Source organism: Chiloscyllium plagiosum, chromosome 16 (genome assembly GCF_004010195.1).
Source record: "Chiloscyllium plagiosum isolate BGI_BamShark_2017 chromosome 16, ASM401019v2, whole genome shotgun sequence".
Taxonomy (NCBI): domain Eukaryota; kingdom Metazoa; phylum Chordata; class Chondrichthyes; order Orectolobiformes; family Hemiscylliidae; genus Chiloscyllium; species Chiloscyllium plagiosum.
Window position 1 is genome coordinate 63,137,809 of NC_057725.1, and position 18,446 is coordinate 63,156,254.

General features: G+C 41.7%; 2 protein-coding genes across 6 annotated transcripts in view; both read left to right on the top strand.

Annotated features, from left to right (window-relative positions):
* Positions 1-18,446, top strand: part of LOC122557968 (excitatory amino acid transporter 2-like) — a 510,588-nt gene that overhangs the window by 202,924 nt on the left and 289,218 nt on the right. The gene's annotated exons all lie outside the window — the stretch shown is intronic.
* pdhx (pyruvate dehydrogenase complex component X) overlaps positions 1-18,446 on the top strand; it is a 206,131-nt gene that overhangs the window by 12,036 nt on the left and 175,649 nt on the right. For 2 of the 3 annotated variants that reach the window (XM_043706270.1, XM_043706268.1), the window contains exon 2: positions 9,646-9,729. In XM_043706270.1, coding sequence (XP_043562205.1) covers positions 9,646-9,729 — 84 coding nt within the window. Of the gene's footprint in view, positions 1-9,645; positions 9,730-12,620; positions 12,655-18,446 lie in introns of those variants that run through there. The other variant, XM_043706269.1, reaches the window with a different exon arrangement.

Here is an 18,446-nt window from a genome sequence, read left to right on the forward strand (position 1 = left end):
ATGGGGAACCTTGTCGAACGCCTTACTGAAGTCCATATAGATCACATCTACCGCTCTGCCCTCATCAATCTTCTTTGTTACTTCATAAAACTCAATCAAGTTCTTGAGACATGATTTCCCACGCACAAAGCCATGTTGACTATCCCTAATCAGTCCTTGCCTTTCCAAATACATGTACATCCTGTCCCTCAGGATTCCTTCCAACAACTTGCCCACCTCCGAGGTCAGGCTCACCGGTCTATAGTTCCCTGGCTTGTCTTTACCGCCCTTCTTAAACAGTGGCACCATGTTTGCCAACCTCCAGTGTGTCGAATCAGTTCTCAGTGGGCTGAACTCAAAAGTCATAATTTCGACTTATTTCATTTGTTCTTCGTCTAACTGTATATATTTATGATCAATGTTCAACTTTTCGTGACTAACTATCACAATATTAAAAATGTGCAGGTTAGGTGAATTGGCCATGCTAAATTGCCCATAGTGTTCGGTGAAAGGGAAAAGTAGGGGAATGGCTCTGGGTGGGTTGCACTTCGGTGGGTCAGTGTGGACTTGTTGGGCCGAAGGGCCTGTTTCCACACTGTAAGTAATCTAATCTAAAATTTAGTGAACATCTGCTTGCTAATTAATAAGATTTTGCCATCTGAAGCAGGACAGAGATATCACGATGTTATTGAGGTGGAAACTGGCAGTCTTCATACAGATCTCTGGAGAGCGCCAGACTTATCAGATTTAGTTCATGGAAGGCATTTCCTTTATTTTGATGCTATCTTTTACCACCTAATCAATGACCAATCCATTTTACAAAGTTACCTCCGAATGTTTGTACCTGCTAGTAGTCTCTTCCTATCTAATTCCACTACTTCACGCTTCACCTTTTTAGTTCCTGTCATGGGATCATGTTTATTGCCTCAGAGTGCAGGGACTACCCTTTAGAACTGAGATGAGGAGAAATTTCTTCAGCTGGGGATGGTGAATCTGTGGAACTGATGGCTGCAGAGGCCAAGTTATTAAGGCTGAGGTAGCTGTGCCCTTACTAACGGGATCAGAAGGAAGAAGGCAGGAGAGTGGGATTGTGAAACACATCAGCTGCAATTGACTGGTGGGGTAGACTCGATGGGCCAAATGGCCTAATTGTGCACCTTCATCTTTTTGCTTTGTCTGTGTTAACATTTCACCCCTTTAGTTCAAAATGCTGCATGCATTCAGATGTAGGGCCTTAGACTGTGTGTGGTGTTATTTGCAGATGTACTCTTAGATATTATCTGGCTGATCGTTTAAAGATGATATTGCACACCTCTGGAGTGGGTGGGATTTGAACCCTGGTCTCTTGGCTCAGGAATAGGGATACTACCACTGCACCTCAAGAACCCACCTCATGCCGTCTTTTGCACGTGTCCTGTCAGGTGAATTGGCCATGCTAAATTGTCCGTAGTGTTAGGTAAGGGGTAAATGTAGCGGTATGAGTGGGTTGCACTTCGGCGGGTCGGTGTGGACTTGTTGGGCCGAAGGGCCTGTTTCCACACTGTAAGTAATCTAATCTAATCTAATCTAATCTAATCTAATCTAATCTAATCTGTCACTTCCTGTCAAGTCATCATCACTGAAGTTGCTGTTCTGCTCTGTGACTTTGGTGTTAGCTTATAGCTCTCTCTACTGCTCCATTTGTAAAGTTTTCAGTTCACTGCTCCAAGAATACTGAAACTGTTGGCAGACCCAACAATATAGCTCCCACCTTCCCCAGGACTGCTACTCTCTTGCGATTATAGAGCCAGTCTAAACCGAATTAATAACTAATTTCACCTCCTCGAGCAGACAGCATGCTTATCCCTGCCCAAATCTGGGAAAACTTTAAACACCTACTTTGAATTAAATATAACTGCAAGCAAGGCTAGATTTTTTTTCTCTCAAAAAAAGATTAACCCTTTGTGATTCACTCATTCGTTCACAAACTTTGCGTTTTGTAACAAGCTGCATTCTATGATTCTAGTTACTTTTTAAATGTAGTTACTGTTGGAAGTAATGTGTAAAGTGCATAGCAAGCTCCCTCAAACAGCAATGTGTTAATGACTGGATAATTTTTTTAGTGATATTAATAGTGGGATAAATATTTACAAAGACACTAGGAAATATTCCTTTGCTTTTCTTCAAAGTCAGATCTTTATACTCATCTGAGAGGTGTACTGTTGTATCTGAAAGACATCACTTCTGAGATTTCTCTGCAGTACTGCACTGAAGTTTGTGCTCGAGAAGTAATGAAAGCTACCTACAGGTTGCCTGCCTATTGCTATTAGTGTTATGCAGGTTCCAGATATTTTTGAATCAACCTGTTCAAAGATGGCATTACACACCTCTGCAGCAGCTGGCACTTTATTCTCATAGAATCCCGACAGCATTCGGCCCATGGAATCCACGTCGATTCTCGAAAGAGTATCCCATGCAAAGCAATCTTCCCCCCCCAACCTATTCCTGTATTTCCCATGGCTAATCCACTTAACCTGCACAAACTGTGGGAGGAAACTGGAGCACCCAAGGAAACCCCGACAGATGCAGGGAGATTGTGCTCGCTCCACACAGACATTGCCCGAGGCTGGAATTGAGCCCAGGTCTCTGGCACTGTAAGGCAGTGTGCTAACCAGTGATCCACTGTGCTGTCCCACATTGATGGGCAATGCGATGGTGGTCCTTTGATTCGCTGATGACTGTTGCTCATGACCCTGATTAGAGGTCCTGAGTTTTCATGTGACTGACCACATCTTTGAACACAAGATTGTCTCATGAGGTAATGGGATCTGGATAACAGGATTTGCTTCCTTTTCTTTCCTTGTCTGCTGCCACACTCTCTCTTAATAAGACATAGGGTGTGAAAGGCTAATGCAACTTGATGGACAAGTTTGTCTCCATTCTGAACAATGACACATAAGCTTACTCCCAATAGAGTCATAGCATGGAAACAGACCCTTCAGTCCAACCAGTCCAGATATCCCAACCCAATCTAGAACCACCTGCCAGCACCCGGCCCATATCCCTCCACACCCTTCCTATTCATATACCCATCCAGATGCCTTTTAAATGTTGCAATTGTACTAGCCTCCACCACTTCCTCTGGCAGCTCATTCCATACACATACCACCCTCTGCGTGAAAAAGTTGCCCCTTACATCCCCTTTACATCTTTCCCCTCTCACCCTAAACCTATGCTCTCTAGTTCTGGACTCCCCGACCCAGGGTAAAGACTTTGCCTATTTATCCTATCTTTCCAATCATTACCCCTTACAAAGGCAGTGTGCACACCCGTGCCCTACTGTCCAGTGCCCTCAATAAAAAGTGGCCCCAGGCCTGGCCCTGAGCATAAGCCTGGACCCATTTGATGCAGACTGGGGCCCAGGAGTTTATTCTTTTGGGTTTGAGATTTGCACTTGATATTTACGAAGTCTCCCTGTCCACTGCACTCTGCAATCCAATTCAGTTTCACTGTTTGCAGAGCAGAAAATAATCCCTCCTTCTGTAGCCATCACTCACTCGGCAAGTTGAACGCAGGCCGCCTAGCTGAGTGCTAAAAGGCACTGCCAGGCACCACAACAGCCCTTGAGCAGGTTCTGTGCTGGAATGGAGAATTGAGAGCTTAGGTTATGCTGCATTACATTATCGAAAGATAGGGACTGAGAAAGATCTAGGCTGAAGACTTATATCGATTTCAAATGTCCTGTTCCAAAATAGGAATTCAATAGGAAATTAAATTGGCTTTTAGACATTGTATGTAGATCGCTTGTATTATATTCAGAGTCATGTAAATTTGCTGCATATGGGAGCTGGCTTAGGGCATTGCAGTTAGTTATATCTAAGTAACGAATGCTGAAAGTCTGTCTCCGAATTGATGTGTGTTTTACGCAAGAGCCTGTTATATGATATGAACTGTTAATGATGATTCAGTGCAGTTCGTTATCACTAATAAATTATCACTCCAAATGGCGCCAACACCCACGGGCTCATGGTGAATCTCTCAATTCTGAGATTTCTAAGAATAGTTCTGTGCTAAATTTTTGAAAACTTTTTTTGTGTTCAACCAAGTGAGAAATTTTAGTACTGGCTAATGGCGTATACTCTGAGTTCAGCTGTAGCTGCCTTTATATTAAGGCTGAAGCCTGTTCACCCAGCCTCTGGAGAGCAGTCTTCTCTCCCTAAATTTTCCCTCCTACCACCTCAGTCATCATCAAGTGGGGCTGCTAATCCATCCTGGATTCAGCAGAATTTTATTTGTCAACTTGGACCTTTTTTATAAATTCTGGTTCAGCATAGGAAATAGAAGCTGGAGGAGACCAGTAGGTCACCATTTAACATGGTCATGGCTTAATCTCAATGCCATTTTTCCATTTGTCTTTGATATTGTTAATATCTAGACTTCTATCAATCTACCAAATGATTGAGCTTTCACAGGACTTAGGACTAAAGAATTCCAATGATATTCCTGTCCCTGTTTTTTTTTTAAAAACTCGTCTTTAGCTTACTGCTAAATAGCCTACCTCCTCTGAGACTGGGCCTTGCAAGTATACAAATTAATTTCACATTGCATCTTATCAAGAAGTACTTTGAATGTCAGTCTGCATTTGGAGATGCCAGTGTTGGACTGGCAAAGTTTAAAACACCAGGTTATAGTCCAACAGGTTTATTTGGAAGCACTAGCTTTTGGAGCGCTGCTCCTTCATCAGGTGGTCCTCCTTCATCACAGCTACCTGATGAAGGAGCAGCACTCTGAAAGCTAGTGCTTCCAAATAAACCTGTTGGAGTATAACCTGGTGTGGTGTGATTTTTTTTTTAAGTCTGCATTTGAACTCTGGTCTTGCATATGAAAAGCTAGTGCTTGACCCATTGAAACTCCGAGAGGCCTTTTTTTGTGGAAAAACAGACTTGCAGTGGTATAGTTACAAAACCTGAGGCCAGCAACCCGATCAAGGTTTTTATAGAACAAATCAACAATTAACTATAACATTGGGAAAGGGGAAGGGGGTGTTGCTGATAAGGAGGAGGAGAGTGTAAGATAGGCAGTGAACGAAAAATGTTCTTTAGCTTTATTATGTCTTACCCAATTCAGCCCTTATGATTTGCAGGACTCTCCAGCTAATTAATTTGTGCAGATAGCTGTCATTAATGTAACATTGCAGCAGCTATTGTTCTCTCTGCAAGAAACCACATTTTTTCAGTCCACATAACATTGCTTTCACAAAATTCACAAGTGACTGACAAAAACTAATACACATCCAAGCAGGGTTTTGCGTTAGCAACAGGGCAACTAATCTGTTAAATTTTGTGGGTTATCTGGTTTGCTAAGTAAGCCACGAAGAGCCCATCGAGGATGGTTAGCAACATTTATCATTTGTTCATGCGTGATTCTTGATTTTAAACAAAAGACCTTGCTGCATTTGGTAATATTGAGAAAGTGCTTGCTGATAAGGAAGTAACATTTATGGAGTTAAATCATATCTGCAAGTTTAAGCGAAATGTAAATATAAAGAAAGACATAATGTAACAAAAAAGACAGCATCCAGTATTAATGTCTGAAACTTCAAAATGTTCAGCAAAGATGTGAACTGCTCACTTTTTATATATGTCACCCTTTGGGGACGCAAGTTATCTTTGAGTGACAAAATGAGCTTGAGGGATTATATGATTTCAACCTGTTCCTGTCATGATAAGTAGCATATTTCGAAGCTCCTTGCTTGACCTGTGCTGAGAAAGACTGAATGTGTGCTGATAGTGAGGATTTGGCAAATATGCATTAAGTATGTTTCTCCGAATATTCTCTAATAGAATCAGTCATACAGCACAGAAACAGACCCTTCGGCCCACATCATCCAATGAATTAGAGTCATAGAGATGTACAGCCTGGAAACAGACCCTTCGGTCCAACCCGTCCACGCCGACCAGATATCCCAACCCAATCTAGTCCCACCTGCCAGCATTTGGCCCATATCCCTCCAAACCCTTCCTATTCATATACCCATCCAAATGCCTCTTAAATTTTGCAATTGTACCAGCCTCCACCACATCCTCTGGCAGCTCATTCCATACACGTACCACCCTCTGCGTGAAAAAATTGCCCCTTAGGTCTCTTTTATATCTTTACCCTCTTACCCCAAACCTATGCCCTCTAGTTATGGACTCCCCGACCCCAGGGAAAAGACTTTGTCTATTTATCCTATCCATGCCCCTCATAATTTTGTAAACCTCTTGTAAACCCCTCAGCCTCCTACGTTCCAGGGAAAACAGCCCCAGCCTGTTCAGCTTCTTCCTGTAGCTCAGATCCTCCAACCCTGGCAACATCCTTGTAAATCTTTACTGAACCCTTCCAAGTTTCACAACATCTTTCCGATAGGAAGGAGACCAGAATTGCATGCAATATTCCAACAGTGGCCCAACCAATGTCCTGTACAGCCGCAACACAACCACCCAATTCCTGTACTCAGTACTCTGACCAATAAAGGAAAGCATACCAAACACCGCCTTCACTATCTCATCTACCTGCAACTCCACTTTCAAGGAGCTATGAACCTGCACTCCAAGGTCTCTTTGTTCAGCAACACTCCCTAGGACCTTACCATTAAGTGTATAAGTCCTGCTAAGATTTGCTTTCCCAAAATGCAGCACCTCGCATTTATCTGAATTAAACTCCATCTGCCACTTCTCAGCCCATTGGCCCATCTGGTCCAGATCCTGTTGTAATCTGAGGTAAGCCTCTTCGCTGTCCACTACACCTCCAATTTTGGTGTCATCTGCAAACTTACTAACTATACCTCTTATGCTCGCATCCAAATCATTTATGTAAATGACAAAAAGTAGAGGACCCAGCACCGATCCTTGTGGCACTCCAATGGTCACAGGCCTCCAGTCTGAAAAACAACCCTCCACCTTCACCCTCTGTCTTCTACCTTTGAGCCAGTTCTGTATCCAAATGGCTAGTTCTCCGTCTTCCATGAGATGTAGCCTTGCTAATCAGTCTCCCATGGGGAACCTTGTCGAATGCCTGAAGTCCATATAGATCACATCTACCGCTCTACCCTCATCAATCTTCTTTGTTACCTCTTTAAAAAACTCAACCAAGTTTGTGAGACATGATTTCCCACGCACAAAGCCATGTTGACTATCCCTAATCAGTCCTTGCCTATCCAAATACATGTACATCCTGTCCCTCAGGATTCCCTCCAATAACTTGCCCACCACTGCGGTCAGGCTCACTAGTCTGTAGTTTCCTGGCTTGTCTTTACCGCCCTTCTTAAACAGAGGCACCCATTTGCCAACCTTCAGTCTTCTGGCACCTTAACTGTGACTATCGATGATACAAATATCTCAGCAAGAGGCCCAGCAATCACTTCTTTGGTTTCCCACTGAGTTCTCGGGTACACCTGATCAGGTCCTGGGGATTTATCCACCTTTAACCGTTTCGAGACATCCAGCACTTCCTCCTCTGTAATCTGCACATTTTGCAAGATGTCACCATCTATTTCCCTACAGTTTGTATCTTCCATATCCTTTTCCACAGTAAAACTAATGCAAAATATTCATTTAGTATCTCCCCCATTTTCTGTGGCTCCACACAAAGGCCACCTTGCTGATCTTTGAGGGGCCCTATTCTCTCCCTAGTTACCATTTTGCCCTTAATATATTTGTAAACACCCTTTGGATTCTCCTTAATTCTATTTGCCAATGCTATCTCATGTCCCCGTTTTGCTCTCCTGATTTCCCTCTTGAGTATACTCCTACTTCCTTTATACTCTTCTAAGTGTTCTTAGAAGAGTCTGTACCAGTCTTATGCTTCCTTTTTTCTTCTTAACCAAGCCCTCAATTTCTTTCGTCATCCAGCATTCCCTATACCTACCAGCCTTCCCTTTTACCCTGACAGGAATATACTTTCTCTGGATTCTTATTATCTCATTTCTAAAGGCTTCCCATTTTCCAGCCGTCCCTTTACCTGCGAACATCTGCCCCCAATCAGCTTTTGAAAGTTCTTGCCTAATACCGTTAAAATTGGCCTTTCTCCAATTTAGAACTTCAACTTTTAGATTTGGTCTATCCCTCTCCATCACTATTTTAAAACAAATAGAATTATGGTCACTGGCCCCAAAGTTTTCCCCCTGACATCTCAGTCACCTGCCCTGCCTTATTTCCCAAGAGTAGGTCAAGTTTTGCACCTTCTCTCGTAGGTACATCCACATACTGAATCAGAAAATTTGCTTGTACACACTTAAGAAATTTGTCTCCATCTAAACCCTTAACACTATGGCAATTCCAGTCTATGTTTGGAAAGTTAAAATCCCCAACCATAACTACCCTATTATTCTTACAGATAGCTGAGATCTCCTTACAAGTTTGTTTCTCAATTTCCCTCTGACTATTGGGGCATCTATAATACAATCCCAATAAGGTTATCATCCCTTTTTTTATTTCACAGTTCTACCCAAATAACTTCCCCGGATGTATTTCCGGGAATATCCTCCCTCAGCACAGCTGTAATGCTATCCCTTATCAGAAATGCCACTCCCCCTCCTCTCATGCCTCCCTTTCTATCCTTCCTGTAGCATTTGTATCCTGGAACATTAAGCTTCCAGTCCTGCCCATCCCTGAGCCATGTTTCTGTAATTGTTATGATATCCCAGTCCCATGTTCCTAACCATGCCCTGAGTTCATCTGCCTTCCTTGTTAGGCTCCTTGCATTGAAGTAAATGCAGTTTAATTTATTAGTCCTACCTTGTCCCTGCCTGCCTTGACTGTTTGTTTGACTCACTTCTGTTCTCAGCTGTACCCGTCTCAGATCAATCTCTTTCCTCACTATCTCCCTGGGTCCCCACCGCCCCCACCTTACTAGTTCAAATCCTCCCAAGCAGTTCTAGCAAATTTCCCTGCCAGTATATTAGTCCCCTTCCAATTTAGGTGCAAATTGTGAAACATGATCCTAAATTGAATTTGTCACAGTGAAAAGCATTGTCTCACGAGCAATATAAGCAGATCACGTAGCTAAATAGAATAGGTACCTAAATAATAGGTAAACAGCAGTAAAAACCAAAACACAGGTCCAGGCAAATGCTAAGAGTTTGAGAGTCCATTTAGTATTCTAACAACAGTAGGATAGAAACTATTTCGAAACCAGCTGGTGCGTGAGTTCCCCAATCGTAGAGGTTGTAGAAAAGCATTGTCAGGGTGAGATGGATCTTTGAGAATGCTGGCGGCCTTTTCTTGACAGCGGCCCTGGTAGATGGATTCTGTAGATGAGAGGTAGGCCTTTGTGATCGTCCGGGCTGAGTTCACCACTCTCTGTGACCGTCTCCGATTATCAATTGCCAAACCAGGTAGTGATACATCCAGATGGAATCCTCTTGATGGCACACCTATAAAAGTTGGCAAGGGTATTCGCCATCATGCCAAATTTCCTGAGTTACCTGAGGAAGAAGAGATATTGTTGGGCCTTTCTCACCAAAATCTTTAAAATATCGAATTGATTATTTGATGGCTTTGGATATAAACTTACATTGAGGTCTCTTTCTCAGTTTACTTGTGTTGAGGTTTTTCATAGAGTTCTCAAATATCATAGAGTAGCATTATGTACATGAGCTTTAAATGCAAAAGAATGGTCACTGACTTTCTTTTTGGTTTCCTATAGGTGTCGCTCCACTCAAAGTGTTGATGCCTGCACTATCACCAACAATGGAAAAAGGGAATCTTGTAAAATGGCTGAAAAAGGAAGGTAAGACATAATAGTCTGAATAAATCTCTTAGAATTGAAAATGATTAAAATAGAGAAATGATTTTTTTTTTAAAAGATTGAAGAAGTATTTTTGGCTAGTGGCCTCTTCCTGCAATGTGTGCTGATGATTCACAGTCCTTCCTCTCCGCATCCTGCCCTTTGCTCCAAGTTTAAAGCAGCATTGAGTTCTAAATCAAAGCCGACAGAATCCTATTTTGGTAGGTCATTAGTGAAGTGATCTGAAGCAGCAAAATACTTACCTGTGTGTGTATATATATTCTATATATATGTCACATACGCACTGTTTAAATTAGAAAATCTTGTTTTATTTTTAATTGATTACACAGAAACAATTCACTCAGCCCAACAGGTCCACACCAGTGTGTACATTCCTGTCTTGCAATGACCATGGTAAATGAATCCTCCTCATCCTTATCAAACTCTTTGTCATTATTGACACTCTCAACAATGTCATGCCCCTTCAGCACCTCATTTTTGTTCGCTCAGTGGAATTGCTTTCAGCACATTCCACTCTTACTATGATTGTAATTGTACAGGCATGTCCAACAATGGCTTTCCATCACCTTCTCACTGCTATCTCTGGAGTCCATCAAGGATCTGCCCTTGGCTGCCTCCAACTTCACACCTACATTTGAATCAACATCCAAATGTATGCTAATGATGGTTCAGACCTCTGTTCACTAGCCCAGTAGCATAACTAATTGGTAGTACCATTTAACTGCATCAGTGCTCTCTTGGCCAACCTCCCAACTTCCATTTGCCATAGATTTCATGTATCTAAAGCCCCGCAACCTCTACCTTAGTTTTCCATTAACACTGTGCTTGTTAATCTACATCTGTTCCCAGTCCACCAGTGCCAAAATTTAAAATTTTGGTTTCTTTGTTTAAATCTTATAAATGTAACTATCCCAACATCATTGGAGATTTAGTAGGAGAATTCAAGTATTTAGTTTCCAGATGGGTGATGGCATGGCATTTGAGTTGCAAGGGGGTTAGTGATGGACAAGACCATGTTCAGAAGGATGGAATGTTCAGAAATTATATGGTAGAGCAAGATATAGCCATGGGATCAATCGAAGAAGGAATTTAAACGCAAAGCCGAGAATTTTAAATGGGAACCTCTGAGGAATTAGGTCTCAATTTAGAGCAGAGGGCAGCATGGTGGCTCAGTGGTTAGTACTGCTGCCTGTCAGTGCCAGGGACACAGATTCGCTTCCAGCCTCGGGTGACTATCCATGTGGAGTTTACACATTCCTCCCTCTCTGCTCTGGTTTCCTCCCAAAATCCAAAGATGTGCAGGTTAGTTGAATTGGCCATGCTAAATTACCCAAAGTGTTCAGGGGTGTATGGGTTAGGTGCATTAGTCAGGGGTAAATATAGGGTAGGGGGAATAGGTCTGGGGATCGGTGTGGGCTTGTTGGGATGTCGGGATTCTATAATTCTATGGTATGGGAGAATGAATATGGACTGCAAAATTGTAGATGAACTGAAAGTTTGTAGAGATGATTTTTGGACTAGTCCATTTGAGGGTGACAAACACCTGGATAAGGATTTTGACAGCTGATGGTCTCAAAGCAGAGGCCATTTAGCCCATCCTACCATGCAGGCTCTTTGAAGTTCATTAGCTGCTGTTCTAGTGTGTTGGTGTGTAGGAACTACGCAGAGCAGAGGAGATCACCTATTCTGTGCATTCAAAAAGAATGGGTACCCAATGAACACAGTCCACCGATTTCTCAGCAACAAACCCAAACAAGCAGACAACACACGTCCAGAAACCCTAGCCGCACTCTTCTACATCAAAGACATCTTGGAAATGACTGCCAGACTACTCAGACCCCTTGGCATCGTGGTAGCCCACCAACACACTAAAGCAGCAGCTAGTGAACTTGAAAGACCCTATACAGACAACAAGCAAAATTAATGTCATTTACAAAATACCGTTCAAGAACTGTAATAAACACCACATTGGACAAACGGGCAGAAAACTAGCCACCAGGATACATGAACTAGCCACAAAACGACATGACCCCCTCTCACTAGTATCCTCACACACAGATAAGGAAGGACAACATATCCATCTTAGGACAAGCCAAACAGAGACACACACGAGAATTCCTAGAAGCATGGCATTCCAACCGGAAATCTATCAACAAACATATCGAGTTCGACCCCATCTACCAGCCCCTGAGAAAAAGAGTATGAAATGACATCACCACAGGAAATAATATCACCACAGGAAATGGCATCACCAACCCAATCATATAAATAGAAAGCAGGAATCATGTACACTGCTTTGCCTGAGGTCCACTGAAGATGTTACCTAGTAGGGTAATGAAACGTCTGGAAATGAACCTCCCAGCTCAGCGAGCAAACCTACATCCAGAACCTCAACCTGAGCTACAAATCTTCTCAAAACTTGATAATATTACATAGTATTGCTGATGGAGAAGATATGAGATTGAAAACTCGGTCAGATAAGGTACTGGAAATATGAAAGTTCTAGTTCTAGCCTAAGATACTGGCCAGAGAAGGGAATTGGTGGTGAGGAAGTGGAGTTTGTAGTGGGTTCTGAAGGCACAGGCTTTGGCTAAACAGAAACCTTGCTGTAATATTCCTGTACTGAAAACATCTTTAGTTCTTTATATAAAGAGAATAAGGTATGTTTAAGTGGTCACTTTAAGGATATATTTTAATCAGCCTGTTTACCTCTGGTGCAGATGGGACTTGCCTCTGGTCCAGGGGCAGGGATACTACCATTGCACCACAAGAGGGCCCTTTGTGGTCACTTTAAATGCTGTTTTACAGAATTGATTACAGCTGGATAGAACTAATTATCTTGGTTAGCTGTGTGGATGACTTGGCTTGACTTGCTGCTGGGCAGCAATATGGTGATTTTTCTTGAAAGTAATTAATTCTAATCAGTATTTTAGTATTATTGTGAACAACTCTGTGATGGTGAGTCATGTGTGAAAATGTTTCTTTAAGTACGGAACTGATGGTAGGTGTTAGGAGCTGGTGGCAGTGAGCTCGGAAAAGTCTTTCAATGTTGTAAGCCAAGTACTTGATGAATGAGGTGTGGTGTTAACAACCAATGGTGTTATTTTAACTAGTCTTACCAGTGGACCTTAATGTCAAGTGACAAATGTTGCATGTTAGTAAAGTGTACTCCAAATTTACAGTGCTCATGACCTTTGTCATTCTGACTAAATGGAAGGTTAAAGCAATTGATGACAATCTTTTTTTTACAAAAGGGACACTGCATGATAATCTTATTTAAGGACAAACATAGTATATCTGTAATTGGATTTCAACTTGATTATTCAACACACTTGACAAAACTTGCATAGCAACAAATTGGAAATGAGCTTTGTGACAATGATACCCTGGTTCTGTGATCCAGTATTAGTAGACAGATTGATCTGAGTTCTCGTACTGATGGATGTGTGTACTCTGTTTCAACATCTATTCCCTTTTCATTAAAAGCCAGTCAAGAGCGTTCTGGGCTATCATGAGTTATAGATAGTTAAAGGCCTGTTGGGATTCTAAATTGCAATGGAATATTGTTGTAAGTAAACTGTTTTTTTCATGTGGAATAGTTCTGATCTAGCAATTGAAATAAGGAGCCCATCTGAAGGTTTTGTTATCTTGCACAGACACTGACTTTAGTCTTGTTTATAATAATGGTTCTGCTAGTATCACTGTGATTGACTGGTGGGGAAATCAGAGCACTTAACAGTACTTAATTTCAGAACTACAATTCAGACTTTATAAAGCATGGAGTAAAGGTTTTATTGTAAACAGTTCATCCTACGCAAATCACGACACTTCAAAGTATTGTGAGTGGAATATTTCAGACATCTCCGTCTAACTGAGAGTATAATAGATGCATTGCAGCATTTAAATTCTGTTCAAACATCTTGGAGTTTAATAGTTTCCTTTTACTCTGTTACGGCTGGTGATAGCTTGAAAAGAAGTGTTAATATTTAATTAGAATTATTAAAAATACTAGTGTGGTATTTACCCCACTATTGGTTTAATTAATAGTCAAACAACCAGCAGTGTAACTCCCTCCATCTGTGAGTTTATTATTGCCAAACCTTCCTGTAAGAACCTATTCGCTGTTCACATGCAACAATCTGTTCCCAGAGCATCCTGCTGGTTACATTTTTACTGAGTAATATCCCCCTGCAAGTGTTATGGCTGAGAGAGCTTTACAAATATAAGTAAAAGTGAAATAACTACAGTCCCAGAGGACCGTAGGCTGCTTTCTCATTAGAGATAACTACTGGGTGGTTTAACCTGAGGGTCACCATGTCTCTGATGAGGGGAACTGTTGACCTTCATGGTAACCTCAGGCAGTATGGAAATTGACCCCGCACTATTGGGGTCACTCTATATTGCAAACCAGCTGGCCAGCCAACTGACATGACAAAAAAGGAATCACAGACTTTTGTACACTTGGGTCACACTGACTGTTTGGGTGTCAGAAATGTGGTCTGACAGTAGTATGTGGAGCACACTGAAAACTGCATTTTGTTTTAGTGCTTTAGTGTTTATGTTGAGAATGCATTAATTTGTTTATATCTTTGTTCCAATCTAGGGATGAGAGGAACAAGCATAAAAGCTGACACTCCAGCTCACTGCTGAGGGGAGTCCTCTACTTATTAATGAGTGTCATATTCTTCATGAGCTATTAAACTGAGGTTCCATCTGCCCTTAAAAGATTCTATGACGATTGTTACAAAGGTGCTTTATGTTTAGTATTGCTTGTTGAAGAATTGTGGAAAAAGCAATTCATTTCAAGTTTTGTGCACAGAGCAGGCTGCCAGGGGTAATGGTGAAAGCAAGCCTAATTTCATCATTTAGGAAACATTTAGACAGGTACATGGATGGGGTAGGAATGGAGGGATAAGAACCAACACAGGCAAATGGGACTAGTTTACATTGTGAAAACTGGGCAGCATGGACAAGTTGGGCCGAAAAGCCTGTTTCCATGCTGTAGATTTCTATGACTCGTGGACATAACAAGAGTTGTTTCTTTAGAGGGCGTAACTCAAAGTTCACTGTGACATTGGATAATTTTTGAAACTAGGCTTCCCAGAATGACTGATAACTGCTTTTTTTATATATAAGCTCCACTGAGGCTGTTTTGAACGGTGACTGGCTTGGACAGGTGCTTGTTCGATCTGGTTTAAGTTGGAGGGCAGCCCTGTTAAAGATAAGTTGAATTGGAGGAGAACTTACTACAAAAAGGGTCAGTTAGCTCAGTTGACTGGATGGCTAGTTTGCATTGCAGAGTGATGCTAACAGTGTGTTCAATTCCTGCACCAGCTGAGGTTACCATAACTGACTGTCTTTCTCAACCAGTCACCACTGCCGCCACCAGTCGTGTCTCTATAATGAAAGAGCAGCCCTTCTGATCTGGTTAGATTAGATTAGATTAGAATTAGAATCCTCACAGTTTGGAAACAGGCCCTCCGGCCCAACAAGTCTACACCAACCCTCCAAAGAATAGCTCACCTCCTGTATTTACCTTGACTAATGCACCTAACCTCCTCATGTGGGTTTCCTCCAGGTGCTCTGGTTTCCTCCCACAGTCCAAAGATGTGCAGGAGAGGTGAATTGGCCATGTTAAATTGCCCATAGTGTTAGGTGCATTAGTCAGAGGGAAATGCTCTGGGTGGGTTACTCTTCGGAGGGTTGGTGTGGACTTGTTGGGCTGAAGGGCCTGTTTTCACACTGTAGGGAGTCTAATCTAATCATCCCTGAGCACTATGGGTAATTTAGCATGGCCAATTCGCGTAACCTGCACATCTTTGGATTGTGAGAGGAAACCTGTGTAGACTCCACACAGACAGTCACCCGAGGCTGGAATCAAACCTGGGTCCCTGGTGCTGTGAGGCAGCAGTGCTAACCACTGAGCCACCATACCGCCCTGGTATTAGGACTATGATAACTCCACCTTTAATATAAATAAGTTACCCAGCCAGTCTCACCCATTTCTTAAAAGGAAATCCTCTCCATGAATTCAGGGGTGAAACTTATTTATCCTTTTGAAAGTGAGATTGAAGAAAGCTCTCAAGGTTGTATTTTCTGAGCAAGCTATGTCTGTCAGACTTCAGAGAGAGCCATGCGTGATTGGTGACTTGATTACACCAGTCAGAGGATTAGCGGAAATTCCTCGCTTTAACCTTTTGCTCTTTCAAAATAATCCAATGGCCAAAGTGATTTAACTTTGAGAAGCCTTTCCCTGTAAAGCAGTCTCTGCTTCTTTGGCGATCTTTAAACTGATAAACATTTATATTTTGGTTAACATTCGTAGTCAGTAATATCAATTATTGCATCTTTATTGAATATACTTTATTTCATTCCCACCCTTTGCCTTTGCAGGAACATTCTGTATTCTCGCTATTTTCTCTCAAAGCTCTGGCACAGTTTTATCTGAGCTCCTGTTTACTGGGGCCAAATTGTATCTTATCTTAGTAAAATTAGCTCTTCTCAGTTTTAAACTTTATATTTATTCTAAGCCTACCCTTGTCCTTTTTCCAGAACTATCCTAAATCTAACTGAATTGTGGTCATTGTGTCCAAAATGCTTTCTCCCTGACAGTATTTAGGGACCTATAGCATCCACCCCATTTGTGTAATTGTTCCATTTGTGATTTTTACTTTGATCCATATGGCTACATCATTCCAAGATATCTTGATTCCTTGATCTATATTATATTCACCCCATTCTTCCCTATCTCCTGTAAGTACCCTATGACCAGGAATGTTGAGCTGCCAATCCTATCTGTCCTCTACCTAAGTACTGGTAATAGCTATGGTTTCCGACTTCCACATGCCTAACTGACCCCCAGCTCGTTTGGCTTTGCTAAGCTCACCACTTTCTTTTCTAGCTTATGTTTCCTCTGCCTCACATTTCACTCGAATTTCAGTTGAGCTTCTCTCCCCTCTAAATAATTAGACAAGATCCCATTCTCTGCTAATCTAGTTTAATCCCACTCCCAACAGCTAACCACATCTCCTCCTCGCAATTATGTTGATCCTGTTCCTGTTCAAATGTACACGTTGGTTGGGCTACATGTCTCACTTCTCCCCCAGAAATGCCCCAATGCCTCGGGGATCTCAAGCCATCCCTCCTCCACCGTATCTTCAGCCACACATTCATCTACTCTGTCCTATTCTGATACTCATGAGTGTGTGGCATTAGGAATAATGCAGAAACTACTATCTTTTGAAGTCTTTGTTTTCAATTTCCTCTCCAGTTCCCTGAGCAGCTAGACCAAGCACCCAGGGTTCTGGCTAGCCTTCACAGTGGAACCATTGGCTAAAGTACTCGCTTTCAGAAAAGCCAGTCCTTGGAAAGAAATCTGCTTGTTCTCTTTTCCTGCGGCATGTCTGTCCGTCTGGGGATGGTCTTACTGCCTCCAGGCAAGTCGAGCGATTAAATGCTGGCCTGGCCAGAGACATCCACATCCTGTGAGTGAATTTTAAAAAGTAAGCCATTATCAGTCTACATTACTGACTGTGAATGTTAACCAGTTATTAACCTTTTATTAAATTAGTTTTACTTTGAGGATAAACCAATAATTGTATTTATCAAGAAATCTGGTTGATAGACCTTTTTATTTAAAACCTGATATAGGTAGGTTTTTAATTGGTCACCTTGCTAACTGGAAAAAGTATTTTCATGTTGCAACCTGGGGACTAGTAGGACTTACAGCAGTGATACACTCCTCCTGCCTTGATCACAGTATATTGTTTTGAGGGAGAGTGTAATTGCCTGTAGTCTCCTAGTCAATATTTATCCATCAATTAACGTTGTAAGAGTGGATTATATGGTTGTTGTCATGCTTTTTTGTGGAATTTTGTGATCACATTCCTCTGTTACTTTTCCAAAAGCTGTTTGAGACATCCTGAGGTTGTGAAAGGTGTGATCTGCTTCTTGCTTTCCTTATTGTATCAACTGGAGCAAGCTGCACTTGGAGCACTGAAACTTGTTACTGGCACTTGGATCCCTCTAAACGAAACAGCATGTTCTTTACTTCGTCAGAAGAGGACAGTAAAAGCACATTTTAAGATAATTAATCCACAGTGATTTTGTATCACTGTATATTGATTTTCCTACTTGATAATGTTTGTTAGGCTACAAGCAATGGATTATGACCATGTATAAAACATAGAAGCAGGAATAGGCCATTCAGTCTATTGTCACAGCTCCATCATGATCATCCTCAACTCCATTTTCCTGCCTTTTCCCCACAACCCTTGACTCCATTACTGTTAAAAAATCTGTTTATTCAACTATATTTGATGACCTGACAACCCTCGGAGAGAAGAAATTCCTCCTCATCTCTGTCTTAAACATGTGACTCCTTGTTCTGAGATTATACCTTCTTGTCCTGAGATCCCACAAGGAGAAACCATTTTTCCACATCAATCCTTGCAAATCCTCTCAGAATCTTGTACATATGAACACTTTTGGGTGATAGCACGCTTCACAGTCATTTGACAGGTACTAAGATTGTGTGTGACACCAGTTAAGCACAGAGTCTGCCCTGACCAATGAAAGTCATGATAAATCATTAAAAAGTTCTAACCGACCTTTCCCAAAATTTAGACATTTTTGTTAACTGCTGAGATTTATCTCCCCTTCAAATTGGGAGACCAAAACAAGTATGACAATTGTTGTTT